This window comes from Spizellomyces punctatus (assembly GCF_000182565.1).
Source record: "Spizellomyces punctatus DAOM BR117 chromosome Unknown supercont1.14, whole genome shotgun sequence".
Classification (NCBI taxonomy): domain Eukaryota; kingdom Fungi; phylum Chytridiomycota; class Chytridiomycetes; order Spizellomycetales; family Spizellomycetaceae; genus Spizellomyces; species Spizellomyces punctatus.
The window spans coordinates 429,463-456,725 of NW_015971550.1; the positions used below are offsets into that span (position 1 = coordinate 429,463).

Here is a 27,263-nt window from a genome sequence, read left to right on the forward strand (position 1 = left end):
TACGGAGCTTATCCCTTATTCTGGAGTTTTTTACATGTGAAAAGCTGGTTACATTGCATGCTGCGTTGCGTTATGTTTATGGCGGAACAGGTCGATTTCCGATCGTGTTTGCTAAAAATCTTGGCTCTTCTTTTTAATTAGCTTGGACTTCTTGTCCGTTGTGACTGCCGTAATGCTATTACTTCTTGTCAAGGGATAACATTCTTTATTTTCTTTCTTTATACTGTCTAGGTTTTTGGAGAAATATGTATCTGCCTCAAGCCCTCGTCTTTTTATTATTCCACGCAAATCACCTCATAAGAGCCCAAAGCCCTCCAACCATAAAAATTGGGGTCATCCTTCCTGTCGACAGCGATGGTTGGGGAATTACGATTAAAGACACCATTCACTGGCGCCTGGATCAGTATACCAATAACAGCTTTGCCAGAAATGCAACATTTGAGCTTGTGGCAGCGGTAAACCAAGTGGGTACGCAGAGTGCTGCCCTCGAGCTGGCCTACGAGATGGTTTATGAAAAAGCGGTGAATGCATTGATAGGTGAGTGATTCGCGGGGCGGTTGATATTTGAATTGATAGTTTTTACCAAGTTCTGACTGGCGGATTTCACAATGCAGGTATGGCCTCTTCGCCGTTGACATCCCTCCTTGCACTGGTGGCTGCTGGCAAAAGGTAAAATAATCTTCTGTAGTGATGTGCATGCAAAGTTATCTAACAAACTTGATATTTCCCATCATAGAATCCCGCACTGCGATGGCGTCAGTACAGCTATGTCTCTCGGCAACAAAGCTACCTACCCAACCTTCTTTCGTACCACCCCATCAGACGAATATGACGCTATCACTATTGCTCAATTTATTTTTGCCCAAGGATGGCGCCAAGTTACCATCTTGGCTTCCACACAGGAATACGGCACATCGGTTTCTGAAGAACTCCTTGCACAATGTACCCTGTATGGGATCAAGGTCCTTTCTCTCGTATTGTTTGACCCAGATGACTGTGAAACGGAGTGGGTGCAAACTATATCAGTGCTCAAGTCATCTGGTGCGACGATATTCGTGTATGTCGGAGGTGGGAAGGACTTTATGACTGCAACGGACGAAGCGATGCGGCAGGGGATTTTCTCAAAGGATTATGTTTGGATTGGAGCGGGGGCAGTAATGGAGATAACTTGGTCGGACCTTGATACGGAGCTCGTACGACTACGGGATGGGACTTTCTTGCCGTTTCCGACAGAGTACCCGGATAAGGCTCTTCAGACCAAGTTGGAGAACGAGTGGGCACAAGCCGATAAGGTCTTGTATCCGGCTTCAGCACGCCCTGTCGTCGATGGGGCAGGGTGAGTTGACACCTCGTCTTGTTGGCTATTTCCTGACAAGGTTGCAAAAACTGATTTCCAATTAGGTTTTACCTGGACTGCGCAGATCTCCTGATCCATGGCTGGAAAAAGGTAAACTGCTTAACCTTGCTCATGCGCACATTCTCGAAGCTAACGCTATCCTTTGTGAACAATCAAGCTCATTGATGACAATCCCGAACAATTCAACTGGTCCTCCATCGCATCCAATCAGCTCGTCCAAAACTATACTTTCCGCTGCGATACAAATAATGATGCAGCAGTGGACTGCACTCCAACATTTCTAATAAACCAAACCAGTGTGACGAGCGTGATGAACTTTAATCCCATTACCGGGGACCGAATCGCGCAGTTCGTATAATGACTTGTTGTTTTTATGATTTGATATGTCCTAATGTTTTTGCAAATAGATATTACAGCTGGTATCAACTCCGAGGGGGACATTTTAATACCTTGGTCGGGTACTGGAATAATGGACAAACCGTGATATACGAGGACCAGATCGTGTATGCCGGAAACTCCACCAAAAAGCCGTACGACCGACACGTGTGTACGTATTCCACATTGAACTGTCAACTTTGATCCGGATTTGACCTTGTGGTATGATAGCCTTTATAGGATACGGAACCGCAGGCGCATGGACGATCATCGCCACGACCGGGGCACTACTCCTCATCACCATTGCAACCGCAATCTTGTACTTTGTTTACAGAAGCGAAAACTATATTAGGGCTAGTTCGTGGATGTTTTCTGAGCTTATATTGGCGGGGGTGGCGATAGGTAGGTCGTCCAAGTTGTGGTCTGACTTTCACGTGTGCTGATGTGTTTGGAAAAAGGGTACGCATCGGTTCCTACTTTTATTGGGGATCCAGAGCACGCAGGGCGTTGTATCGGACAGATTTGGATGGTTGGGATGGCGTTCATCATGGTGAGTTTACAACGAGAGAGATTCCGCCTTCATTTGCTCAAATGCTGGTGTCATTGACCAGGTGTTTGGAAACTTGGTTGCAAAGACCGGTCGGACGTGGATGGTGAGTGTCATTTATTATCTACATGGGAGCTTTGACTGGAAAGGTCTCATCGTCGCCGGCGTATCTAGCTTTTCCAGCGTTCCGAAGCGGGGCTAGTACCCAACTCCCCGATAACCGACTCTCAACTTCTCCGTCCGGCTGGCCTCCTCATTGGCATTCAAATTCTTATTTTGGGTCTATGGACAGGTTTCGATCAACCGCGGCAATTTATTGATTTTCCTCGAGCTACCAGATACTGCCAGTCCCAAGGGACTACATTCAAGGCTGTCCTTTTCGCATACGATTCTGTTATTATATTTGCTGGTGTGGTGTTTGCGTTGCGAACGAAGGAGGTGGCCAAGAAGTTCAGGGATAGTGCGAGCATTGGGCTGTCGGTGAGTTGTTGATCTTCGCATTACTCCCCGACTATGCGCCTTAACAACCCTTTCAGATTTACACAATTGCGCTGATCCTCTGCGTTCTGCTTCCCATTGTAAGTCTGGCTGCAGACCCTGTCATGTCCTGGGTATCTTTGGTAGTAGCGATCATCATATGCCCGAGCGCTATTCTCGTGTTTCTCTTCCTGCCTAAAATCTGGATTCTCTATCAACACAAAGTCAGAGGGATTGAACCCAGCAGGAAACGACATCGACGATTCCGCACCATAAATGCTATGCTACAAACCAATCCCCTTGGCCCTCCCACAAATGACAGCAGGGTCCCAGGAGTGCGCGGCACATGTGACTCTGAACAGAAGGATGGGCCACTTCCTTTGGAGGTTCAAAACAGTGAAAGTTGGGGCTACGCAGACATTGCAAGCTTCTTTCGGGGTGTGTTTTCACCTGATGTACATACCCTCACGAGATGGAGATCCGGAAAGGATGTGCGAACCCTCAACAGGGTTTCAGTGAGCGCGGCGGCGGGTGCGGCCGTCGGCTTACCAGGGATCTTGTCCGTCCGGGCTCTCGATCAGGAAGAAGGTTTACCCCGCGAAGATACGCTGACAAGATTCAAATCACCCAAAGACTCCCAGTGCGTCGAAAATCATTCTGAGAGACAGCCGGGGAAGGCAGCCATGTGCTTGCCAGACATTGAACGTACCCGGCCATTAGAGCAGGAAAAGGAAATGAGCTGGAATAGCATGCTAGAATCTTAGAAATCATGTGAAAATCCGGGTGTTTTGAATATAGGTCATCTTCGTTTTCTTTTTGTAAGTACCCCTAGAATTACCCTGAAAGAACAGTACGGAAAACCTCCAGAGTCACTGCCGATGACAAAAACTCCGACTGCTTATGTAATCATGAATTATGTCATTGTTTTTCACACTTTTGGATCATCAAAGAAATCGGACCTTTGGGGGCCTTTCTTTTGCACGTTGATTAGGGGTTTGGCTGGTTCTCCTGCAATTTGAATCCCGTAATCTTCGCCAAACAAACGAGCGACAAGCCCTTCCACTTGGTCGATTGTTGATCGGACTTTGAAAAAAAAAACGCATACTGAATGTGTCACGGATCTGACGGAGGCACAGCGTGCGTTGTGGAGAGACCCGTTCATCTTGGGGGTGTCGGCGATTTAATCGAGCCTACTTTTATAAAACTGCGTACGCGGAGAGACTGGAAACTGCGAGATATCCAGACTTTGTTTGGGAGGGTGGGCATGTCCTCGCCTGAGGATATCTTGAATTTAAAAGAAATCGGTTTAGAAATGGCAGTGGTTCGTGCGAATCAGGCGCAGATGGATGCCCGTGCAGCAAGTGAGACGAGCAAGAGGGATGGAGTGTCTCAGATGCAGTTGGACGACCAGGCCCTAAAGTTGCAACGACGACCGTCAAGGTTCTCTGTCGGTTCCGTTCGCCGTCCAAATCTTATCCGTCGACAGAGTACCCCACCCCTCGTCAACAGCAATGCATCTGACGGATCAGATTCTTTAGCCACTGACCAACGCAAACCGTCTCGTTTTCAAGTCACTCAGCTCCCGTCCGATCGTCCTCCGTCCGCACCGCCTTCCTCCTCAACTCCACCGCCCGACATCAAAGTCATACCAGCAACACCTCACCTTGAGCTCCCGGGCCCATTCATGAAAGACTCTCATCGCCAACTCCAAGCATCCACTTCCGCAGCAGTAGCAGCTGAACAATCATCTCCGGCCGTCCTGGCTCTCTCCATTCCTCACCGCTCGCCAACAACCCTCGCATGCGTCCGCCCACACGTCCTGGCCGAAAAACTCGCGGAACAACTTCCTTTTCCAACCATAGACCGTAAACCTGTTCCGCATACCATTGCAAAATCCAAACCCGTCCTTCCCTCCGGAGTTACACTATCCGAATCCGAGCCGCATGGAAATGGTTTTGTCGAACCCGCCGTTGTGGTATCCCAGCGGGGCAGGTTCACCGTCATCAGAGAACATAGTACTCATTGGAGACCGAGACAGACATTAACAAGAGAAAGTCGCTTCACAGTCGTTCGAGATGATCACGATACGAGTCAAAAAAAGGACAGTCCTCCTATCGGTGATTGAGGAAAATCCATCTTTTTTTTGTATGTTGCTTCATGTTATGGTGGAAACCGAATTCCGTTTTTTGTGAATTATACCAATGTATATAGTTATATCCTTGTTGTATCTAGCAGCAAGATGCTCAACTCAAAGTACCTCATGCGTTATTTCATAGTGATTTTTTTTCTTTTTTTGGAAATTACATTTGCTTTTTCGCATGCTAATACATCATTGACCTGGTTTTTGCATATTGTACTTTGCTGGGTCTCGCTAAAAGGGCCTTTTTCAGAATCCCTTCTTGCGACCTTTTTGATTCCGATTGTATTTAGTTCCAGCAACGATGATAGTTCAAAATTAAAAAGTATTTTGAACCATCATCTCATTTGACAAGCAAAGGCTCTCAGCAGACCATCGTTGTTGGACAAACAAGCCATGCGAGACGGGATTGTCGGGTTGATCGGAGACTGGGGAGCGCGCAGAGATCACCATCTGGTCACCAAGGCATGAAATTGACCGCTGCGTTTTACAATTACGGGCAATTTATTGGAAGCTGGCTCATGGCGAGTTACCTTTGCAGCATAACCTTTTTTTGCGAGTGATGTTGCATGTTGAACAGATCCATCTCATCGTTTGGTGATCCTGGTGCACAAGAACCCATTTGAACAAAAACCCAAAGCCAAGGATAACACAAATTGTTGGCCAACCAATTCAAGATGCCCTTGTGTATTGAGGACATTTGCCTGGTCGTCGTCGTTCATCCCATTCACCAACGGCCAAACACAATTGTCCATTCAAACGCTTTGAAACGCCGTGGTCGTCGTTTCGTTCAAAACACCTCCTTCATTAATAAGAAATGGGTGGACGTTTTCCGCCGCGGGCCGCCGCCCAAGAAATTCCAAAACGGCAGAAAAAGCCCTCCGATAAGAACGTCACACACAAATATTGCCATAGCAACAAGGACATAGCCTCACACGTGATATACTGCGCAGTGATTTGGAGAATTGTCACACTTTTCAAGCTTGAATTCCTTTTCAACTTCAGACTTTGATGGCGGTTTTTTTTCCTCCCGGTTTTTTTTTATTTTGATTTTTTATTTTCAGAACGAGTTTGGTTTGCAAGTCCTTTTGAGGCGAGAACGATTTGAGAGAGTGTGTTTTGTTTGCTTCTCTTTTGGCCGTCCGTCCATTCATCCAAATCGCACACTCGGACGGAGCCTACGGAGGAGTTGTTGCACAACCTGTCAAGGGTGACAACGCACAAACGACCGAATAGCCCCATCCGCTCAGGCCGTAAACCAGGAACTCGTCCCGCGGAGACACTTATAATACTGCCCGTTGGTCTCCATTTTTCCTCGGCCGTGTTGACAGCCGAGGTTCATGCAGCCGAACCCGCTATTTGCAGGACATTGTTACCTACACGACAAACACGTACACGCTAAGCTTGAGATGAGCGTGCAGAGTATAGGAGAGAGCGCGGCAGTGCTGGATCAGTTTTTGGGGAATCGACCGGAGGTAAGGGGGCTTTAGCGATGCGCATGGAATTTGTCATCATTGGGGTTTTTCTTTCCAGTTGGCTCAGACTATATTTTCTTTTGCTTTTGGTTAGACTCATTTCGGACTAGGGGAAAATTCGTACTTGAATGTCCATGTCCAAGAGGCGGTGATGTGCTCACCTGCCTTTGAATCGCAGCAACGAGACATCGACGTGTCGTCCATGAACGGGACGGAAGGTATGATTCCGCCTCCTGTGGCGCCTATGGCTTTAGGCAGCTGGTACGATGGCTCAAAGGGACAGGCTTTATCCTTGGATGAGTTTGACCTTGGATCCACTGATGAAATTTCGGTTGGATTGAGCGGAAACGAGACGGGCGACTTGACAGCGTTGCTCGGCACCAACATGTCTGTCAACCACAGCGGTAGTTTGACAATGTTTGAACAATTGATCATGTCGCCGCCAACGTACACGACTCCTCCCGTCACTTCTCCTCCGCAAGTCGCCCAACGGCAACGCAGCTTCCCATCCCCTTACCCAGGCATGTACGCATCTCCCGCTATCAACATTGTCACACCAGAGTCGACTATTATTTCTACACCGTACCAAAACTTTACACCAGATCCTGTTTTTTCCATGGATTCTCTGTTGAATGAACTGGCCTCTCCTGCTGCCGCTTGTATGCCACCTAGTCAACCATCGACAAACAGTCCCGTTTTATCGTTGCTCGATGAGCTTGAGTCAGAGCTCAAGTATTTGCATACCCACGACACACATGATACAAGATCGATAACGGGATTCATGAGTAGTGCGGTCTCACCTTTCGCTCCTCCAGTGACGGAACCCACAGTGAATCCCCAGTCGTCTGGATCGGAACACGATGTGGCAATGAATAAATTGATGCGCGCCCTCTCGATTGTTCGAGCTCGGCGCAACGCTCGTTCGAGCGATCCGCAAAGTTCTCATCCGACACCTCCGGTGGATCCCGTCGTTCCAAACACCAGTTTCGTGTCAGAATCTGGACAATGGTCAATCGATTTGAGCCCTCCGATACAAGGGCCTGTATCTAACGAGGTGGAAAACAGCGCATTCAACACGCTCTTGGCCCCACTTTCATACGATGCCTTGAAGCACGCTTCGGAATCGGCAAATGATCTTAATCAACAGCAGCCGCAGCCGTCACATCCGGTGCCATACCCTACACCGTCGGAAAGTTCCCCTTACCCAGCCCAGTTTGCGTCCCCGGCCGCTTCACCGGCTCTTCCTGCATTTCTTTCCCCGCATCCAGCGGCCACTTCCCCGGCAATCCACTTTTTGTCTCCCTACTCTACGACAGTGTCTCCTGCAACCACTTTTTTCTCGCCCTACTCTACGACAACTTCACCAGCCGGATCACCCTTCACGCCATTCGACGAAGGAAGCTACGAAGCAGACGGTGTGAATGGTATACTCAATCTGCTCAACAACTCTGCTACTGGCGGATACCCGGAAACAGACACGCTTACCGGGACCTCACCCCGCAACCCTTCCCCACCATCCACCAATCCTCTCATTACAACCCGCCGCAAGTCCAACACCAACCATACATCCACGCGTCACAGCCCCTCTCAAAAGACATTCAAGTGCACCCATGAGGGATGCGGAAAAGTCTTTACGAGAATGTATAATCTCAAATCTCACGCAAAGGCACATACAGGTGAACGACCCTACGCCTGTCCAGCTTGTCCAATCACCTTTTTGCGCAAACATGATATGCGGAGACACTATGCTTCGTTACATGACACGGAGAAAGCATATCGGTGTCCAAATTGTGGGAGTGGGTTCGCGCGTACGGATGCGCTGAAACGACATATGGAAGTTGAGTCGCGTATGGGGATGCGAGGTGGGTCTGTGCAGGAGGGTATGCATTTGGGGTGATGTTGTGTTCTTTTGAGACTTCTGGTGTATATAATTGCCTGAGAATGGCGGAAATCTTTATTTTGCATGTTTTATTGCAAGCGTAGGGTTTGCTTTGTTTGCTTTGTTCTGCGGCTTTTTCATTTTATGTAAATACCATTGATATATATTTTTTTTATATATGTTTGGGGGTTTTTCTGCTTTTAAACGTTGGAAATGTCTTGTTTGCTCTGCTGGTCCTACAGAGTTTATGCTATTCCACATATCCAGGTTTGTTTATTGAATCGCGTGCATTCAAGAGTTCATGACACTAGCATTTTTTGGCCAAAAAGAACGGGACCATATCATCATGATTGACTCTTTTCCCTTTCCTTTTGTTTATTATTTTGCTGGGATGCCCATCGAGTGTAAGACGACGTGGTGAATCTGCTCACGCCAATATCAAAAACCACAATATGGATACCCCACTCTGTTTCCCTTTGGCAGATGTTGGGACTAGTAAAAACTACAAGTTGTAAATAACTCTCTCTTGAGCGGGATCGTTCATCATCTCCAAGAAACGCATCGCAAGCAATATTGTATGTGGAAAACATTTAGATTTCGTTCTTGTTTATTCGGTTGTCATCAAAGTACGGATATTCCCCTTTGCCAACGTTCGAATATCTATAATGGACTTTTTGTGCCCTGCTCTGAAGGGTGAAAGTCTGATATTGTTATATTTCTGGATTGGATTTTATACTTTTTGGTAACTTTTCGATCTGCGTAAATGTAGAGGTTCCAGAAATTCTTAAAAACGAGTAAAGGACACAGATTGCAGCCCATTTGCATTAACGATGTTTTGTATTTTTGCGGGTCACTATTCTCCAAGAGCACTATCCTGGTGGGATGAATGGCTGTGGGGTACCAGTCACTTGTTCCATCCACTGTAAGCGTAAAATATTGGAACAGCAGTGTTTCGACCATTCTTTTTAGTGCATCTTTTGAGTAGCGTTTGGAAAAAGGAACTACTAGGGGAGTCACAACAAAAAACAATACAAGTACAGTTTTGGCACTTTATATTTTCCAGAAAACTGTTGAGTTTGGGCGAGAGAAATTCCTGATGGTGTCGGGGAGGGTTCTTTTACTGTGAGGGAATAAAAACTATTTTCGTCATGGAGTTTTTTTTTGTTTGGGATGGTTTTTCATTCTGCGACTTTGTGCTATTAGATAGATACTTGCTTTCGGGAATCGCAACAACGGGTAATGGAGTTGATAAAGCCCATTATAACTGGAGGGGTCTTTTAAAAGATGGGGGTGCGGATCGTCTTTGGTTCTGTGCGTATCAAGGTCATTTCCACCCTCTTGCAAAGACCGGGATTTGCCGAGTAAAGCAACCTTTTTGGGTTTTTGCTGTTCATGTTATAGATGGGATATCTGGCTGTCATGTTTGAGTGCCTTTGTCGGGTTTTGCTTTGTCTTGTAAGGTAAGCATTATCTTTTTACACTGTGTGTGAGGTCAGAATGGCAACTTTCAACGGATGGGTGTGTTCGGACGCGTTCGGACAAGGATCGTACGATCGTTCGTCGTTGAAATTTCAAAAGAACACCGTTTTTTTTTTGATTTTTTGTGTTTATGAAATGACGATGGTTAAGAGTTTGCCGTTCGCTCAGCACCCAAAAAAAAAATAAAAGTCGTAAGTCAAAAGTTCCTTCGCCCGTATTTCCAAAGGAAAACAGAAAACGATATCATCAAAAACCCGGGATTCCACCAACAAACAAACAAACAAACAAACAAGCCAAAACCCTCTTTCAAAGGAAAGCAATGACGACCCTCCGTCCCCTCTTTATCCTCTACTTTCTCATCCACATCCCAAGCACACTTTTAATCAGTCTTCAAGGCGTATTTCCAACTTTGGACCTCCCCCCCTTTTTCCGGGAGTCGCTAGCAGGCTGGATCGAATCCTCTCAAGACCCCTTCCTGACGCCTCTATTGAAAACTGGGAGGGTCGAGCCATGGTTTTGGGGTATCATTGTCTGTGAGCTGTTTTTCCAACTTCCTTTGGAATCGTGGTTGTTGGTCAAGGTTTGGCAGAAAGAGTGGGATAGGATTCGAGTGTGGGCGGTTGTTTATGCTGTTCATGTCGTTACGACCATGGTTCCGATTCTGGTGGTGTTGAAGGAGGCGGATGTGGAGAATAAGTGGGTGTTGTGGGGGAGTTATGTGCCGTTTTTGATCTTGCCTGCGTTGTTTGGGTGGGCGGTTGGGTTGGGTGGTCAGAGCAACGTGCGGAAAGTAAAGAGGGGATAAGAAGGGGGTTTTAAAGATATTAGTGGTATTTGTCGGCAGAATAGTGATGGATAGAGTATGGCATTTACAGTTTGTCAACATGTAGCGACCCAAAAAAAAAGAACCGGGGCAACCCTACATCTACATACCGCTATTTACAACAAACGAAACCGCACCCCGCAAATAATTACATTGGCCACTTACAGAGCTACAAACGATGGGAGAAGAGCATCAATGACTACATGATACAACACTCCACATCCCCTCCCTCCCCTCTCAATTCCGCCAACGCCTCTGCAACCATCCGAAAACTAACCACTCCACCCATCTCACACTTTCGCTGCTCATTATCTCTTATCACCTGGTCCATAGAGGATAAGAGAGAAGATGAAGGAGGGAGGGTACCCATCGGTCCTCTGGTCATGAAATGAGAAAACGGGACCAATTTTTCTTCATTGGGGACAGGTATAGTGGATGGAAGACCATCAGATGGGTAGACGGGTTCAAAAATCTTGACTGTTTGATCAATCCCGCTGACGCCCAAGACGGGCATAAAAGGGTGCTGAGCGACCACGTTGACGACTTCGGCGTCCGCACGGAGGATTTGGATGATGCGAGTTGTTTGCTTGTCCCAGATAAAAACGGTGCCGTCGTCGGATCCGGAGGCAATGTACTTGTCTGAGGAGAGAAAGGTTGCGTCTTTGATGGTTTGGATGTTGGCATGGCCTTTGTAGGTTTTGGATGGGGTGATGATGGGGACTGTAGAGTATGCTACGTGGGTGTGGGTAGTGGTGAGAGTCGTGGGTTCCTCATCGGATGTCCATATGGAATCAACGTCACTGTTGCTTGAGGCGGCTTGTGAATGTTCTGAACTCTCTGGTGGCCGCTCGCTTTCGCTATTGTCATTGTCATCGGAACTAGTAATCCATTTTTCGCACCACCGAATCCAATCTTCAGTATCAAACTCTGCACCCATGCATCTCTCAATCCCTTGGACGCACTCTCTAAACCCGTTACCCTCCTGAACGCCTTGCAATTCTTTCAGGGCCTCACGCGCATGCTCTATTCGTGCGTCAGTTGAATCTGCCAAAACCGCTAAACCCCATTGTGAAACGGCGCGAAAGATATGGCAGGAGGGCATCGCATCAGTAAGGATGAGGAACCGAGTCATGTCCCTGGCCGCGTGCTGAAGACACTCGACAGCGGTCATGGAGTTCAAGTCGGGAGTCAGAGTGTCACTACCTTCCGGCTCCGTCTGCGACTCAGCTTCACCGTGGGTGGATGCCCGTTTTCGTTTTCGAGGGCGCTGCGAGGTTTGTATCTTGCTGATGGTGTAAAGAAGCCACGCCTTTGCGCGTTGTCGATACAGTCTTGCCCGCTCAGCAGTCCTTGTCTTTCGCCCAACTGGAGAGTTTAAGCTTGCCCGCAGGTTATAATCTTTTACCAGTGATGTTGCGGATTCAATGACAGATGGAATATCCGAATTGGCAAATCCTGTCCGAATGCGGGTTTCAAGTGACTGAATAGTTTCGGCTGGGAGGAGTGATACCGCATCGTCCTCGTCATCCTCCTCGTCTGTGCCTGGTTGTTCTTCTTCAAGCGCTTTTGAGGTTTCTGCTTGTTCTTTTTTATCCAAATGACTCCCATGATCCTTCATTCGTCCTCTCCCCAATCCGTTTCTGACCGCATTTCCATTCCAACCTTGATACTCCACCCCCTCAACATCAAATAAGCATACATCTCCACCACTCCAACTTCCAATCAACTCTCGAGCACTATCTGCAAACTTTGCTGCTGTGACATGTTCATGAGGCTGTACTTGGCCGTCTGGGGCAAACCGTCTAATACAGTTGGTGGGAAAACGCCTGTCATGCATGTACAAGTATGGATTGTCCCCAGCAACGACGAAACGGTTCAGGTTGATTGGGTCTATCGAAATGCTGTTGAGTGAGATGTGGTACGGCGCAAAGTTTACCAGAGGTGGGGCGCATGGCTGATCGGGTGAGCACAGGTGAGGGACTCGGAGGTCAAATTGACGGACCGAACCTGCGACAGGAGATATTATCCATTAGATCTGCACATTCTTCAAATCGAAACTCCAAGCACACAATGCCAAACCCACCATCCTCAGCACATGTTAAAAACACATTGCTATCCACAGGCAACACTCTCTTTACCCTATCTCTATGACAACCATATACAGCCCTGATGGTTCCTCGTTCCCGTCCATCCCCCAAAAACAGATCCAAAACCCTCACATCCCCATCTCCAGCACAACACACTGCAATCGAGCTCGATGTTCCCGGCATGAATTTGGCAGAAAAAATGTTTGCACGGTGTCGAGTTGGGATACGAGCTAGGAGGGTTGTTGGAGACGGGGAGGTGGCGGAAAAGCATGGACCAGGGCTGTAGGACCATAGACCGAGGTGTGTGTCGTCAGAACCAGACAAGAGGTACTGTCCATCGTCTGACCAACAAACTGTGTTGACGCAGCCTGTGTGGGAATTGAGGACTTGGGAAAGGGTGAGGCGGTCGATAAGGCTTTTGGACGCTTTGGACTGGGTGCCTGTGCAAAACAAGTATGAACAGTATTGTTGTCAGTAAAAAGGTTCTCTGCATTGTCAACTGTCACCATTACATTACGTACGGTAGACCAACGGGCTATTAAGCCTATACAGCCCTAGCTCACGTTCCTTGATGGAAATATACATTCGAGATGCGTTTCAATTGCAGCAGAGCGTTACCTCGGGAGGCAAAATGGGAGGTTTGCTTTTAAAACCTTCCAAACTGTCGACGGGTAACTCTTTGTTCGCGTCAGCCATGGCCAGACGCGCGTTTCCGTCCCCCAGCGGCCCTTTGCGGGGGGTTCAGAGACCGGAAGCAGTTGGTAAGCGACCATGACGGCGGGGAGCAGAAAGGGAAGGCTCAGCAGTAGGAAAAAAACGACGAAAACAAGGGCAAATCGCTGATTTTTAGACCAAAAGGATCTTGCGAAATCCCTCAAATTAATTTCAAAGCCCAGATGTCATCATCATCGGAGTCCCTTCTCGTTGTCCTCTGCTGGAATGAAAGCCAGGGCAAGTGTTACTTTGGGGATGGGTTGATCAGTGACTCCTATAGCTGAGAAACGTTGGGAGGGGGTAGGCGATAAGCTCGACGGAAACAAGACCGCGGTAGGTTGGGAGCTGGGACACAGGGCGACGTAAACGGCTGGGGCTTTATCTGATGTCAATACCCTTTTTGAACAACGGTTGCACTTGCCAAAATCTAAAGGGACTTTTTTGTCTGCAACCTGAGATTTCCACTCAAAGGAAATAACCAACGTCTCACGCACACATCAAGCATGTGGACAAGGATCGCCGTCGTTGACCAAAACCAATGGGAGGCAGTCAGAACGCATAGCAAGCCAGTAGGGGTTTTGGTATTGCTGAACTCTCCAGAAACTTACAAAAAGCGAAAAACACACTAGTAAAACCAAAAACCAGAAGCCAACAGCTCAAGTCAAAAACATATGTAAAACTAGCAAGCATCCTTTGCAATCGAAAAGAAATCCTTCTTCTTTTTGCATGTATTCTGAACAATTTCCGGTTTTTGAAAAAAACCCATACAAAAAAAAAACACTAGCAACTTGCTCCAACAAAACAAAATAGAGCACACACATTAACGGCCTACGGCATATTCCTAGAAAATGGTCCATCTGTCAATGGGAGGTATGGGACGTAGGACAACACTCAAAACTCACCTGATAACCACTGTTTACTTGACCCTGTTGGGGTTCTCGGGGGCGTTTTTCCAGTGTGATGCAGCAACCTTGAAAGCTTCCTTGTGCGCAATGCCAGGGTTGTCTGCCTTGACCTTGGCCAGCTCCGTCTGTACACGCACAAACACACACACAATAGACCCAGTAAGCCTTCAACCCAGACGCGCACCGTCCCACTTGCCAAACACATTACATACCTTCATGAACTGGTTGTAGGGAGAGGCTCCACGCTTGCCGCCTAGTAAAAAGCAGAAAGGTCAGCACCAAGTCCAACAAGCAGCAAGCAGCTTCCAACGACAAAGGAAAGCGCGACACGGGCACAGTCACAGGAGGCCGCAGCAAGACCCACGTAAGAAACGCCAGCTACTCGACACCGAAAAGCAAAAGATGATCTTGACGTAGGCGATTGCCTCGTCCACTTGTTGCCCTCCTGTCTAGTTCCAAACAATGGCAAAAACTCACCTGTAGCCTTTTTGGTAGCAGCGGCAGGTTTGTCACTCTTTGCCTTGGGCATGATGGATATAAGGTGTATGTGGTGGGTTTACTTGAACGATAAGGGACAAAATGTGATGGAATGCGGGCTTTTCAAGCACAATCCGATAGACAAGAAGGATAACGACGACGACGACGATGAAAAACGACGACGAATTCCCAGTAGCTAAAAAAAAAATCGCAAGACCAAGAAGGACGGGGGGGGAATAGCAAGAGGGTCCTCTATATGTGAAAGGCGGGGGGGGGGTCCCACAATAAGGAAAACACACATCATAAGACTATTATTAGAGTGGTTTAGTGACTGTACAATGGCACAGTACACAATTACATGACTATGCCATTGCACTAGTAACGCAACCAATCAATTAAAAGAAACGCGTTCCTTTTGGCCATTCAGGCGGAGTTTTTATAGGAAGGGTTCGATTCGCGCTAGAGTACTAGGATGGGTTTTTTTGTTGAGAGTGTTCCTCCCCCGCCACTAATAACTTTTTGAACATAGCGCCCCACCTCATACAATTCGTGTTTTATGGCAGCAAGGGCTCTTGTTTTTCCTTTTACAGATGGGAATGACGACTGACGACTGTTGGCGGGGGGAATCTGACACACACACAAGAGTTGGAAGTTGGTGGAACTAGACAAGAGAGATTTCAACAACGACTCTCGAATCACTCCACAGCTGATGGTCAGGAATGCCTCTGTGCGAATCGCAAATGCAAGGTATTTTATCTCGTCCTCTTCCTCCTGCCTTCTCATCTTCCTAATGAGATATTCCAAGAACACTCGTCATTCTATCATAGAAAACTTTCGCAATTCTAATCAAGAAAGCCAAGAAGAAGAAATCAATTAGAACACATGCAATAGGGGCTTAGTAGCGCGTTTCTTGCACGGTCTTCCGTCTTGGTCTACTCGGGAACTTTCTTGTTCTTCTTGGCATATTGCTCCCTAACTTGCAGATGTGTTTTCCTTCCCAACTGTTTTGATTTGGTGAATTGATTTTGATTGATGGTTTTGGAATTCCACCCTTGGATGCCACAGGTTAATAACGCGGGGTCAATGAGTGGGATGGAGGGCGGGAAGAATGGCTGTCTGGTGGCTGTTTTTCATTCCTTTTGGATTCTCCTGTTGGGCAAGCTTAAAAAGAAAGCCATGAGCTTATCGATTTCGTGCGTGTTTACCGCATCGTTTGGGAGGTTGGGGACGACGGAGGTTCGTCTTTTATTTTTTTTTTAACGCGGTCTCTCTCCTCCGACTAGATGGGGCAATAGCCAAGACTTTCTATTGATTAGCAACTAGTAGCAAATCTTTAAAACTTTGTTGGGGATTCAGAGTATTTTGGATTGTATTCTACAAAAGAGAGAGAGCTCCCAGAATTCCGCTTTCTTTGGAGCCCAGAGTTTGCTAAAGAAAAGAGCCCATCAGGCTGTCCATAGCTTTTGTTGCGACGCATCTCTCGCTTTGTACATTTCTCTGGTTTCTAGTTGCTTTTTGGTCAAAAGCTCGCTCCACTATGGGCGACTATAAAAATAGCTTCTCCACGTCCGTCAACTTGAACGCTTTGGAACGGTCCCAGCGCCGGAAAACACTCTTACACGTCGTTGATCTCTATTCTGGAGATGTTGACAGGTCAGAGCAGCCCGGGTATGCCCGGAACCAACAACAGGGACGTCGAGGTCCACCGTCTATTTTGGTCTCACCGCCCAAGGAAAAGAGTCTGGGGGACAAAGTAATGGGCTTTATCCCCATCATCGAGGTTATCAGAACGTACAACAAGCAGCTCATGTTTGGGGATCTCAGGGCTGGGTTAACGGTGGGAATTGTACTGGTCCTACGGTCCATCGTTTTTGCCCAGTTGGTAAGAAGCTTTCCTCTGTCATGAGCCATCATTAAAAAGCACTGTAGTCAACGCAATGACATTTTTTTACAGGCTAGAGTGTCCGTTATCGTCTCCCTTGTGTCCTCTATTATCCCCATTGCAATCTACGGTCTCCTCGGAACATCCAAGCAACTCTCTGTCGGGCCCGAAGCTCTCGCCGCCGTCTTGATCGGCGCATCCGTGACCGAAGAGCTTGAGGCTGGAGGTCCTGGGATTACCGCAGACCAGATTGCCGCGGTCATTGCAATGTTGGTAGGATTAACCGCTCTGTTGTTGTCCCTCATGAGGGCTGGGTTTTTGGATTCGATTTTGACAGGATTTATGAAGGTATGTGCACCTTGTCGGTATTCACACATTTTTGGTTATCCATTTTCTTACACAATCTCCCTATTCTGGTAGACGGGTTTCATCTCTAGCGTTGGTTTGCTCATCATGATCGAACAGCTCCCCGAACTCCTCGGTATCGACCTGACCCGCAAACCTCCACCCACTTTTTCAAGTTTTGAAAAACTGGTGGCAACGTCAAAGGCTGCCATGCAAACTGGACACCTCCTTACCTCGCTGATCGGTCTCGCTGCAGTCGTTTTTATGGTGGCCATGCGCTATGTCAAGGCAAAGACCAACATTGCCTGGATTAAAGCGTTTCCAGAGGTACATAATGAGATCAGTGCACCAAACATTTTAAAATACTTAGATTCTTCACTTTTGTAGATTGTTGTTTTGGTGGGCGTCATGATTGGCATCAGCGCTGCCATTGACTTGAAACAGTATGGTGTGAGGACTCTAGGAACCTTTAGCAACAGGTTTCCGACACCGGCGATTCCACCACTGAACATGGACAGGATGGGTCGACTGTTGGGCGGTGCTGTTGCGCAGACGGTAGTTGGATTCGTCGAGAGTATGGCTGTTTCCAAGGATTTGGGTATGCAGGTAAAGTCTGCATTCATTTACAAATGTTTTTGGGATACACACACAGAGATTTATTGATGCGGATGGTTAATCAAACAGTACGGGTACAACCCAAAGCCAAACCGCGAACTCTTTGCACTGGGGACCGCAAACGTTGTCGGCTCCATTTTCGGATGTTTTGTGACAATGGGGTCCCTTCCCCGTTCCAAGATCCTGGCAGATGCAGGCGGACGGACGAACGTCTGTTCGCTTATAGCGGCATTTTGGGTGACAGTGTTTGTTTTGACAGCTGGCCCTGTTTTAAAGTTTCTGCCCTTGTCTACTTTGGCTGGATTTGTATTGGCGGCTGCCATGTCTTTGGTGCATGTTTCCGAGATTGTGTTTGTCTTTAAGGTTCGGTCTTGGGGAGAGGTAGCTGGGATGGTTGCAGCGTTTTGTGCCACATTTTTTTGGTATGTCCCTTGGGTTGCTTTCTGCCAATGCGCAAGGTCCTCACTTCTCTTTATACGTAGGAACATTGAGCAAGGCACTCTGATTGTCATCTTTCTCGCTTCGATCCTAATTATCCGGCGCTCAGTAGGCGTCGACATGCAAATTCTGGGTAAAGTCGACGTCTCTGTCCCTGTACAAGATCGGGACGGACAAATCCAGCAGGTTCTCCAATCCCGGTACCTAGACGTCCGCGAACACCCCGAAGCGACTCTCTTGGATGACATCCTAGTCATTTCTGTCCGCTCCCCGCTCCTGTTCTTTAATTCGGGGAATATCAGTGTCGCTGTGGATAAGCTTTTAAAAGCTCAAAAGACGATTGCAGAAGCTTCCGGATACCCAAGTCAGAAGGGTAATGCAGGACAAATTATCATTTTTGATATGGATGGGTGCACGGCTATCGTATGTAGTCACACTGTTTTGTCTTGTTTCACCAGACTATGTGACTGATTCTTGCCTACAGGACGCTGGAGCCATGTACCTCATGAAAGAAAATATCCACACGTTCCTTCATCTAGGCGTCAAAGTCCTATTTGCGGGGATTACGCCTGAACAACGTATCTTGTTTGAGCGGTCGGGATTGATAGAGATGGTTGGCGAGAAGAATGTCGCACCGACAGTCGAAATGGCGGCTTTGAGAGCGGAGACGATCAAAATGCAAGGATACTGAAAATTGAAGATATGCAAAAGTAACTAAAACTAAAACCAAAAAAAGAAAACCATATACCACCCCAAAAAAACAAAAACAATAAAAAAAACGGTTCTAGCAGCCATGTCCGGGTCCCTAAACATTTTGTCCGAACGCAGCCATGACATAAGCAGAAATGACCATGACAAAGCATCATAAAATGAGCTGCCCTTTCAATTCACACATACTGTATTCCATTTCTGCATAGTAAGGCAAGCCCCTATAATCAACATGTTGAAATTCACGGAACCATGCACGCAAGAAGGAAATGAAGACATAGAGACGCCTTATGCTCATCAATGTCCTTGACTATGCATGACGAAAAGCGTAACCGAAATCACATCCCACATATTCTAGCTGTAGGCGTTTGCTGAGCAGCCATTGTCCTTGAGACTTTTCATCACTCGCCAAGCACAGGTTTCCTAATGTATCACTGGTGGCTACTATCCTGAACCTCTGCACAATGCCTAAAGGCAGAGCTGGGCCGTCATGTTACAAATGCCGTAACAAATAACGATGCAGCCTCTGCGCTCCATAAAGTCCCATTTCCAACAACGGACTTTTCCCAAAGCTCAAAGACCCACCTACGCTCCTACCAGCAACTGGCCACATTTCGACAACTGGAGGGTGTGGCGGGTGTGGCTTATTTAACTTGTTCTCATTGGCTGTATATTTTTTGTTCCAAGCCACAATCAATGGGTATAAAAGGCGCTTGGCCCCAGTCCCCTCCAAGTTTCTTTTACTTGTCTTAGGATTAACCTTCGACTCGCAACACATTATCTATACATATCACCCAATGATGAGAATTCGCGCTAAACAGAACTTTTTTCTGAGTTCCGCGACAGATAGCGGAGGGTGTAGCTGGCAGATATTGTGTTGTCTTTTGAGTATCTTGGTGTTTTGCCTTGTCATTCTCTGGTGCCCAAAAGGCGTCGATATGCAAATTCAAAAGTCGATAATACCTACCAGAGTATATGGCTGATTAATGACTACAAGTCGCTGGAGCCATGTCATCATAACAATAAAGAAGAAAACTATATGCCAGGAAAAACTTTTCTAGTCGCCATGACCGTCTACCAAACATGTTGTCCGAACGCATCCATGACATAAGCAAGACCACTTGCACGCCACCAAACCACAAGTGGCCAAAATAGTTGGACTTTGACCGTTGACGAGCCGTTACCGCAATGGGCGGGCAAGAAAAACGGAACAAATACGATGGCGAGTTGCAAGTGGCATACGCTGTTTTCACCCGATTCCATAAATTGCATTTCCATCACAAGCAAGTAAACGCCACCAATCAGCAATATAAAAAGGACGACGAGGTTTGGGAGATCCGTCGTATTCTTCTTGTATGCAGCTACCTTTTGCCCTTTTGCATATCAACAAATTGCGTTTTTATTTCTTTTTCGCACTCGACTTTTCTATTTTCCTCTGCTGAACGTTTGCGCATATTGCTACTTTATTGCAATAGCTGCGCATCGTGTTCTTCAGGGGAATTTAGAGTAAGTCCAGTCCGAAAAATGCAAAAAATGCTGGGGCAAAAAGACTCTGCAGTTCATTGAACAAGAATTCGTCGAGTCGTTCATTTACCTGCTGAAAAGCTCCGCGATTTGCGGGTGTTGACCCTCGATGTCCATTCCCTCCCATCATGCCCTAATGACCCAAAAGCCATTCATCTGGACCATGTCATTTGATGGGTCGGCGCATGGCATATCCTTCGCCAACACGCAAATCCCTTGCGACAAAATAAAAATGCAGATCGCCGACAAACGGCCGTCAAGATCACGATCAAAAAAAAAATGGAAACCCCTATTGAACGGAACAAGGATTTACCATCTTTTCAACTATTTTTTTTTTTGTTTGATCTCGTTGTCGTTTTCCATTATTCAGCCGACTATTGGCCTAAAATGCTTCTGACTCAGCTGGTTTTACGCTTGGATCATCCGGCTACAATGCTTATCCACAAATTGAGTAAATTTGTGCAGCAGTCATGGCCACAACGCTTGGAATGCATTTAATGTGATTAATGGGCGTGTTTGGAACAGCGGGCTGGGGGGTGGGGAGCCCGCATCTCACAGCGACCGACATACGGACTTGGGACAACCTGCCTTTTCATTTACTTTGCTTCTTCTTAATTTTGGCCATTGCCCTTGGGGTCGGGGAGGACCTTTTTCTACGCACCACGAAGTTCAGCTTTATTACAAGACTTTTAGCATACCTTTTACAAGGGAGGCTCAGCGGACAACACGACACCATTTGGCCATTTCTGGTTGCATGCGACGACGCAATTTAACAAAACCCTGATTCATATTACCGAGTCCAGCGCTTTTCTGGACCGCTCTGCTACATACCTCGTACTGCGCCTTGTTCTCAAAAGAAGGGAACACGCTTGCCTGCAACTCCGCTTGGCCTGAACCTTATCGCTTTTATTATCAGGCAATCGACACGTCAACAGTTGCCCGCGTTTTTCTAGGATTCCGACGGGCTGCACGAGTAGGTTGCGTTTTTGGATTCCTTGGGGAGAGGAGGATTTTTGTTGTGGGAGGTGTATATTGTGAGATTGTGTGGGAAATACACTCATGGTGAGTACAACGATGCACGAAGTGACGAGATGGATTCTGGAGAGTTGTTAGCGGGAATAGCTGGAGAGGGTGTGTGAGAGAGAGCAAAGTGCGTTAGCGTACTCTGCGTGCGCTTTTTAGTTGCGACGTAGCTGATTGTATATGTATGCGAGTTGTTGAAGCTGCGCCAAATTTTCTGACACCAAGCTACTCATCTTTCAAACTAGATATTTCGCGATATACGTCGTTCTTCAATACCAGCCATTTGCACAATCCCAGAGATTGTAAGAACGACTGGGGTCCTACGGTCATGTTGATCTGAAGTGGAGTATCTGGAAAAAAGAGGTCCGAAACAAAGAGGATCATCCCGACATTAGTCGCCTGCGAGAGTCAAACCTCGCAACACTTTTATCCGTCTTGTTTCCCCTATATAACCTCGATCACATCTCTACTCAACAATGGGTAAAAAGCGAAATTGGTTTGGGGGGCGCTCCAAATTGGATTTGGGAGAGTCTCCAAATACCGATATCCCCACTGATCCACCTGCTGCAACACCGCAAGGTGTAGCAGCAGCATCCGATCTCCATGCCAAGCGTCGTATATGGATAAATATGCCCATGCAACCACCATATATTGACGAACAAACCGGGCGACCGGCGGTCTGGTATAAACGGAACAAGATTCGAACAAGTAAATACACGGTCATATCCTTCCTACCAAAAAACATCTTTGAACAGTTCCGAAGTGTCGCAAATTTCTATTTCACAAGCTTGGTCATTCTTCAGTGCTTCCCTCCCTTCCTACAAGTATCACCGGTTTTGACGGCTGCACCGATTGTAATTATTGTGGCAGCGACGGCACTGAAGGATGCCATTGAGGATTGGAAGCGACATCGATCAGATGCGAGCGTGAATAAAGCGAGCACGTATCTATTGTCAAATTGGAACAATACGAACCACGTAGAGCACCACGCATTCAATTTCAAACGGACATACAAAATGGTGAAACGATCTATACGACAGGCGTTGAGAGCCTGTTTTACTGCCCCGTTCAAAGCACGTAAGCCTGCGGGAACCGAAACTGTGGGTCGTCCGGCTATGATAGCCGCCGATGATTACATGCATGATGTCGAGTCAGACGATGAAGAGCGTGCTGTCCCGAATGGAAAACGCGCCTCTCATACGTCGTCGGGACAGTCCGTGTGGAAGCTGTCGAACTGGGAGGATGTCCGCGTCGGAGATTTTGTGTTTTTGCGAAACGATGATCCGGTACCTGCCGATATTGCCATCTTGTCAACTAGTGAGCGGGATGGGCTCTGTTACGTAGAGACAAAGAATTTAGACGGAGAGACGAATTTGAAGGTTCGCCGAGGTGTTCCGGATTTCGAGAGTGTTCGGACACCAGAGGATTGTCATGGTATACGAGCGTTCCTGGATTCCGAGCCACCGACCTCCAATCTCTACGCCTACAGCGGTGTTCTCACTATTCAGGGATCTCCATCGTCATCCGCTCCAACCCGCGCATCCGTTTCCTCCCAAGATTCCCCCAAAACTGTCGTCCCGATCGGAATCAGCGGGGTTCTCCTCCGAGGCTGCATCCTACGTAACACGAAATGGGTGATTGGCATGGCCATCTTCACCGGAGAAGACACGAAAATCATGATGAACTCTGGTTCAACACCATCCAAACGATCCCGCATCGACAGGCAAATCAACCCTCAAGTCCTTGTGAATTTCATGCTCCTCTCCGCCATGTGCATGATTTGTGCTGTTATAGCAGCCATGTATGCCTCTACCTATATTCACGAAGGAGCGGTATTTGCCGGCAATGCTACATCTGATATGGAATCACCGAGTTACACAGCTTTTGTAACATTCTTCCTCTGCATGATTATCTTTCAAAATATTATCCCTATTGCGCTGGTTATTAGTGTTGAGGTTGCAAAGCTGTTTCAGGTAAGTTTGGGTTTGCACAAAGATGTGTACGTTGCAAGTTGCTGACATTTTCTGTCCATGCAGAGTTTTATGATTCACATTGATGAGGAGATGTATGATGTCGAGTCTGATAAGCGAGTTACACCACAAGCGTGGAATCTTTGCGATGACTTGGGTCAGATCGAATACATATTCTCAGATAAAACCGGCACATTGACTTGCAACACAATGGAGTTTCGGAAATGTACGATCAACGGTGTCATGTACGGTGGGACTTTTGTATCCGAGGCTGCCATGGGAGCGGCTGAGCGATCTGGGTCAGAATTGGATACCAAAGCGTTGGCCAACACACGAGCCGAAGCTGAAAAACAAATGATTGCCGGAATGAAGGAATTATTTGACACTAGATATCTGGCGCCAAAACTTTCTTTCATAGATGCAGATCTACCGCGTCATGTGCGTGACAATGGTGTACAGGCGCGGCGTATTCGAGAGTTTTTTACCCTCCTCGCTGTATGTCATACGGTTTTGGTCGAGAAACCGGACAAGTCGGACGAAAATCACCTAGAGTACAAGGCCCAGTCGCCCGATGAAGCTGCCTTGGTTGCAGCTGCACGAGATGTGGGATTTGCATTCTTGAAACGGACCGATAATCGGGTGGAAGTGGATGTAATGGGACAATGGCGTACCTATACGATTTTACATGTCCTGGAATTCAACTCGGATCGAAAGCGAATGAGTGTCATTATCAAACGTCCGGAAGGCGATATTATTCTTCTATGTAAAGGGGCCGATAGCGTTATTTACGACCGATTGTCCAAAGATAACGATCCCGAGCTCATGGATGTGACCTCTACGCATTTGGAGAATTTTGCAAACGAAGGCTTGAGGACATTGTGTTTGAGTTATCGTATCATACCGCCAGACTTTTACGAACGGTGGGCGGAACGTTACCGGGCAGCTCAAGCGTTGATTGAAAACAGGGAACGGGAGTGTGATTTGGTTGCCGAAGGTATTGAGCGGGAGTTGATCCTTATGGGCGCGACGGCCATTGAGGATAAGCTCCAAGACGGTGTACCAGAAACTATTGGCATCCTCGCGAAAGCAGGAATCAAAATCTGGGTATTAACGGGAGACAAAATGGAAACAGCCATCAATATCGGTTTTGCTTGTAATCTTTTGAAGCGCAACATGATCCTTATCGTTGTTAAATCCGATTCCCTTGATTCCACCTTTCAACAATTGACGGAGGCTTTGGAACGGTTTTGGACTGCTGATGGACGTCCTTCGAGTGCTACTGGAGAGGCAGAGTATGCGTTTATTATCGATGGGGAGAGTTTAAAGTATGCATTGGAACCAAGATGCAAAGCCCTTCTGCTGGAGCTTGGATGTCGATGTCGGGCGGTGGTTTGCTGCAGGGTCAGTCCGTTGCAGAAGGCAATGGTTGTGCAGTTGGTTCGCAAAGGACTGGTGAGTAAACTGGTATTTTATCCTGTCTCTTTATCACTATCTTTAACTCGATTCGCGTGTCGTTTCAGGGTGCAATGTGCCTGGCCATTGGTGATGGAGCCAACGACGTGTCCATGATCCAAGAAGCAGACGTTGGAATCGGTATCAGTGGTAAAGAAGGTCTTCAAGCCGTCATGGCGGCTGATTACGCGATAGGACAATTTCGGTTCCTCGGTCGGCTGCTTTTGGTACATGGACGATGGGCGTACCTCCGCACTGCCGAGATGGTGTTGAATTATTTTTACAAAAACGTGGTATACTTGTTTGTACTGTTTTGGTATCAGTTTGACAATGGGTGAGTTTTTTTTTCTACGTCAAGCCATGTGCTACGCGATGGAATTGCTCATGTTTTGCGTCTTGAACAGATTTTCGGCGAGTACTGTTACGGATTACACCTACTCAATGTGGTTCCAAACCTTTTTTACCCTCCTCCCTACGATCGCGATCGGCACCCTCGACCAAGATGTCAATGACCGTGTATCCATGATGGTGCCGCAGCTCTACCTGAAAGGAATCCGACAAACCCTGTACACAATGGAACGGTTTTGGCTGTATATTTTCGACGGGATATACCAATCAGTCGTCATTTATTTCATTGCCTATGCCATATTCCGCGACTCGATACCCTATCATCAAGGATGGGATGCCACAAAGGATGATATGGGTACCTTGTGTGCCATGGGGATCATCCTAACTGTCAACTTCTATGCTGCCCTCAATATAATGAACTGGACGTGGATGATACTGTTGGCGTTCGTCATCACGATATGTATATGGTTTGGATACCTCCTGGTTTATATCAGTGCCCCGGCCAACCCACCCTACGGACAACTTCAGGTTTTGCTACCGAGCGCAACTTTTTGGCTGAGTGTCGTACTCTCGGTGTTTTTGGCGCTCTTTCCCCGCTTTCTCGGAAAGTTTGTTATTGGGTGGTTCTGGCCTAGTGACACTGACTTGGTGCGAGAGGTGCAACAGTATTGCTGGAAAGAAGGGGAAGAACTTCGATTGGATGAGGATGGTGGAAAGAAGCATGATGCTCCTGCTCCTGAACCAAAGGATGAAGGGAGTGATTCAGAGAGAGGAGACGTGGTGCGAAGTAGTGCAAGTATGCGAAGGAACTTTTCGGATAATCTGCTGAGCAGACGGCGACAGAGTACCTCAAAGGGTATGACATCCAGCACGGGGGGTGAGAGCGACGGTAGCATGCGCCGAGCACAATCGGGAATGCTGGGGAGTCAGGAGATTGTAGGGATACGGCCCACACCATTACCACAGCCTCCTCTACTTCTTCCCGCTTCGATCGATCCAGCTGGCCATATGATACCTGGTCATCATGGTGTCGAAACCCCCAGTGATGGCTTTGGCGATTACGCTCACAGCCGCCATCACAAGAAGCGCGCACTATTTGTCGATACTAACGGGAACCGACCTTCTGTCGGTGCATCCTCTACCGTGTCAGACGCGTCCGAACCGGGAGAACCGACGACCCATTCCCGTCGTCCCTCTGCCTTCCGTCCCCGGTCCATATCTGCGGCTGTCAAGGGCGTTGGCAAGAAAGTTGGTCATGTTGTTCAACGGCTGCGTGATCGGTCACATCGACTGGGAACGCATGGTCGTGCAGGGAGTCTGGTTATCTTTATGGGTGCCAATGGACAGGAAATGTGTAATACGGGGTTTGCGTTCTCTCATGATGAGGGAATGAGTCCTGTTATTACCCCTACCAGGTTTGTGTCCCGCTACTTTTGATGTATGCATGATGTTGTGTATTTATTTCTTTTGTGTTGGTTGTTTTCTTAGACCACCGGCACCACCGCGGGAAGACTCTAACGATGCCATGTCGCCAAATTCTTCCAACCAGCACCCACGATCCCGAAGTGCCACACCCGTTCAGCGCCTTGTGGGAGCACTCCGACCCGGCTTCCATCACCACCACAACAACAATCATAATCATCACGTCCACTTTAATGACCGGGAGCATGGGGGCAATGCCATGGAGATGAGAGAGGGCGAGGGAGGTTCTCGGATGTTGGGTGTAGGTGTTGCGGGGGTTATGGTTGGTGCGGTTGGAGCAGCTGTTGCTGGGGCTATAAGGGTTAGTGTTGGAGACGCGGAAAAACCGCCGGAGGGAGAGGTGACGGGGACGGCTGTATCGGCAGGGGACTTGGCTGGTAATACAGAGATTGGGGAAGCAGAAGAGGGACAAACAAGAGAGGAGAATGTGAAGGTCTCTGTGGAAAACGTGCCAACCACGATCGTGGGCGACGAAACGGATTTGGAGAAAGGACATGCGGAAGAGACATGAAAGAAACGGGATCGTTTAGGTGATGGATGAGAATGGGCCTTTATTTTTATTGTGTTGTTTTTTATGTATAGATTTGATGATGGTTTATGGTCCCTCCTTTTACTATTGTTTTGCATTGTAAGCCGTCATCCTAAATTCACCTTTTTGCGATGACCTGCTGTCATCTACACACGTGACAGGGTAGTTGTAGCCATATCACCCCCCATGTGAAGAAGGAACACTTTCTTCTTGTT

The 27,263-nt window shown here is 47.5% G+C and overlaps 9 protein-coding genes across 9 annotated transcripts; 6 read left to right on the forward strand and 3 right to left on the reverse strand.

The window, feature by feature from the left end:
* Window positions 1-245: 245 nt before the first annotated feature.
* On the forward strand, window positions 246-3,520 carry SPPG_07119 (uncharacterized protein; the record flags this gene model as incomplete). The annotated part of the gene is made up of 11 exons (XM_016755296.1): window positions 246-537; window positions 615-669; window positions 737-1,336; window positions 1,402-1,447; window positions 1,515-1,705; window positions 1,765-1,904; window positions 1,964-2,134; window positions 2,191-2,282; window positions 2,344-2,385; window positions 2,454-2,759; window positions 2,816-3,520. The coding sequence occupies 11 exons, from the start codon at window positions 246-248 to the stop codon at window positions 3,518-3,520; spliced, it is 2,640 nt and encodes an 879-aa protein (XP_016605690.1).
* A 229-nt stretch (window positions 3,521-3,749) lies between these two features.
* SPPG_07120 (uncharacterized protein) lies at window positions 3,750-5,098 on the forward strand. The gene has a single exon (XM_016755297.1). The coding sequence runs from the start codon at window positions 3,865-3,867 to the stop codon at window positions 4,879-4,881; it is 1,017 nt and encodes a 338-aa protein (XP_016605691.1). The 5' UTR covers window positions 3,750-3,864; the 3' UTR covers window positions 4,882-5,098.
* Window positions 5,099-5,890: 792 nt separating this feature from the next.
* SPPG_07121 (uncharacterized protein) lies at window positions 5,891-8,452 on the forward strand. Its single transcript, XM_016755298.1, has 2 exons — window positions 5,891-6,368; window positions 6,463-8,452. The coding sequence occupies exons 1-2, from the start codon at window positions 6,234-6,236 to the stop codon at window positions 8,263-8,265; spliced, it is 1,938 nt and encodes a 645-aa protein (XP_016605692.1). The 5' UTR covers window positions 5,891-6,233; the 3' UTR covers window positions 8,266-8,452.
* Window positions 8,453-9,810: 1,358 nt separating this feature from the next.
* SPPG_07122 (uncharacterized protein) lies at window positions 9,811-10,708 on the forward strand. Its single transcript, XM_016755299.1, has one exon. It carries the CDS (start codon window positions 10,046-10,048, stop codon window positions 10,529-10,531), a length of 486 nt encoding a protein of 161 aa, XP_016605693.1. The 5' UTR covers window positions 9,811-10,045; the 3' UTR covers window positions 10,532-10,708.
* On the reverse strand, window positions 10,535-13,374 carry SPPG_07123 (uncharacterized protein). Its single transcript, XM_016755300.1, has 3 exons — window positions 13,158-13,374; window positions 12,633-13,076; window positions 10,535-12,556 (listed from the first exon to the last, which is right to left on the reverse strand). The coding sequence occupies exons 1-3, from the start codon at window positions 13,219-13,221 to the stop codon at window positions 10,749-10,751; spliced, it is 2,316 nt and encodes a 771-aa protein (XP_016605694.1). The 5' UTR covers window positions 13,222-13,374; the 3' UTR covers window positions 10,535-10,748.
* Window positions 13,375-14,039: 665 nt separating this feature from the next.
* On the reverse strand, window positions 14,040-14,982 carry SPPG_09438 (uncharacterized protein). Its single transcript, XM_016757604.1, has 4 exons — window positions 14,733-14,982; window positions 14,468-14,508; window positions 14,253-14,380; window positions 14,040-14,191 (listed from the first exon to the last, which is right to left on the reverse strand). Exons 1-3 carry the CDS (start codon window positions 14,782-14,784, stop codon window positions 14,267-14,269), a joined length of 207 nt encoding a protein of 68 aa, XP_016605695.1. The 5' UTR covers window positions 14,785-14,982; the 3' UTR covers window positions 14,040-14,191; window positions 14,253-14,266.
* Window positions 14,983-15,045: 63 nt separating this feature from the next.
* Window positions 15,046-15,606, reverse strand: SPPG_09439 (uncharacterized protein). Its single transcript, XM_016757605.1, has 2 exons — window positions 15,270-15,606; window positions 15,046-15,199 (listed from the first exon to the last, which is right to left on the reverse strand). The coding sequence occupies exons 1-2, from the start codon at window positions 15,513-15,515 to the stop codon at window positions 15,128-15,130; spliced, it is 318 nt and encodes a 105-aa protein (XP_016605696.1). The 5' UTR covers window positions 15,516-15,606; the 3' UTR covers window positions 15,046-15,127.
* SPPG_07124 (sulfate permease) lies at window positions 15,333-18,781 on the forward strand. The gene is made up of 8 exons (XM_016755301.1): window positions 15,333-15,479; window positions 15,538-16,614; window positions 16,687-16,962; window positions 17,035-17,286; window positions 17,347-17,565; window positions 17,644-17,996; window positions 18,057-18,435; window positions 18,497-18,781. Exons 2-8 carry the CDS (start codon window positions 16,270-16,272, stop codon window positions 18,701-18,703), a joined length of 2,031 nt encoding a protein of 676 aa, XP_016605697.1. The 5' UTR covers window positions 15,333-15,479; window positions 15,538-16,269; the 3' UTR covers window positions 18,704-18,781.
* Window positions 18,782-20,812: 2,031 nt separating this feature from the next.
* On the forward strand, window positions 20,813-27,184 carry SPPG_07125 (phospholipid-translocating P-type ATPase, flippase). Its single transcript, XM_016755302.1, has 6 exons — window positions 20,813-21,306; window positions 21,513-23,240; window positions 23,304-24,689; window positions 24,758-25,023; window positions 25,094-26,452; window positions 26,526-27,184. The coding sequence occupies exons 2-6, from the start codon at window positions 21,744-21,746 to the stop codon at window positions 27,028-27,030; spliced, it is 5,013 nt and encodes a 1,670-aa protein (XP_016605698.1). The 5' UTR covers window positions 20,813-21,306; window positions 21,513-21,743; the 3' UTR covers window positions 27,031-27,184.
* Window positions 27,185-27,263: the final 79 nt, after the last annotated feature.

Bases quoted from the DNA above. Each gene is read 5' to 3' on its own strand.
- SPPG_07120 (XM_016755297.1), top strand. From the start codon at position 3,865: ATGTGTCACGGATCTGACGGAGGCACAGCGTGCGTTGTGGAGAGACCC.
- SPPG_07121 (XM_016755298.1), top strand. From the start codon at position 6,234: ATGCAGCCGAACCCGCTATTTGCAGGACATTGTTACCTACACGACAAA. The intron at 6,369-6,462 runs GTAAGGGGGCTT...GCTTTTGGTTAG, and splicing joins TTTTGGGGAATCGACCGGAG to ACTCATTTCGGACTAGGGGA.
- SPPG_07122 (XM_016755299.1), top strand. From the start codon at position 10,046: ATGACGACCCTCCGTCCCCTCTTTATCCTCTACTTTCTCATCCACATC.
- SPPG_07123 (XM_016755300.1), bottom strand. From the start codon at position 13,221: ATGTATATTTCCATCAAGGAACGTGAGCTAGGGCTGTATAGGCTTAAT. The intron at 13,077-13,157 runs GTACGTAATGTA...TGTTTTGCACAG, and splicing joins TAATAGCCCGTTGGTCTACC to GCACCCAGTCCAAAGCGTCC. The intron at 12,557-12,632 runs GTGGGTTTGGCA...CTCCTGTCGCAG, and splicing joins TTTAACATGTGCTGAGGATG to GTTCGGTCCGTCAATTTGAC.
- SPPG_09438 (XM_016757604.1), bottom strand. From the start codon at position 14,784: ATGCCCAAGGCAAAGAGTGACAAACCTGCCGCTGCTACCAAAAAGGCT. The intron at 14,509-14,732 runs GTGAGTTTTTGC...GCTTTTTACTAG, and splicing joins TGCTACCAAAAAGGCTACAG to GCGGCAAGCGTGGAGCCTCT. The intron at 14,381-14,467 runs GTATGTAATGTG...GTGCGTGTACAG, and splicing joins CCTACAACCAGTTCATGAAG to ACGGAGCTGGCCAAGGTCAA.
- SPPG_09439 (XM_016757605.1), bottom strand. From the start codon at position 15,515: ATGAGAAGGCAGGAGGAAGAGGACGAGATAAAATACCTTGCATTTGCG. The intron at 15,200-15,269 runs GTGGGGCGCTAT...AACCCATCCTAG, and splicing joins TAAAACACGAATTGTATGAG to TACTCTAGCGCGAATCGAAC.
- SPPG_07124 (XM_016755301.1), top strand. From the start codon at position 16,270: ATGGGCGACTATAAAAATAGCTTCTCCACGTCCGTCAACTTGAACGCT. The intron at 16,963-17,034 runs GTATGTGCACCT...CTATTCTGGTAG, and splicing joins TTTTGACAGGATTTATGAAG to ACGGGTTTCATCTCTAGCGT. The intron at 17,287-17,346 runs GTACATAATGAG...TCACTTTTGTAG, and splicing joins GGATTAAAGCGTTTCCAGAG to ATTGTTGTTTTGGTGGGCGT.
- SPPG_07125 (XM_016755302.1), top strand. From the start codon at position 21,744: ATGGGTAAAAAGCGAAATTGGTTTGGGGGGCGCTCCAAATTGGATTTG. The intron at 23,241-23,303 runs GTAAGTTTGGGT...CTGTCCATGCAG, and splicing joins AGGTTGCAAAGCTGTTTCAG to AGTTTTATGATTCACATTGA. The intron at 26,453-26,525 runs GTTTGTGTCCCG...TTGTTTTCTTAG, and splicing joins CCTGTTATTACCCCTACCAG to ACCACCGGCACCACCGCGGG.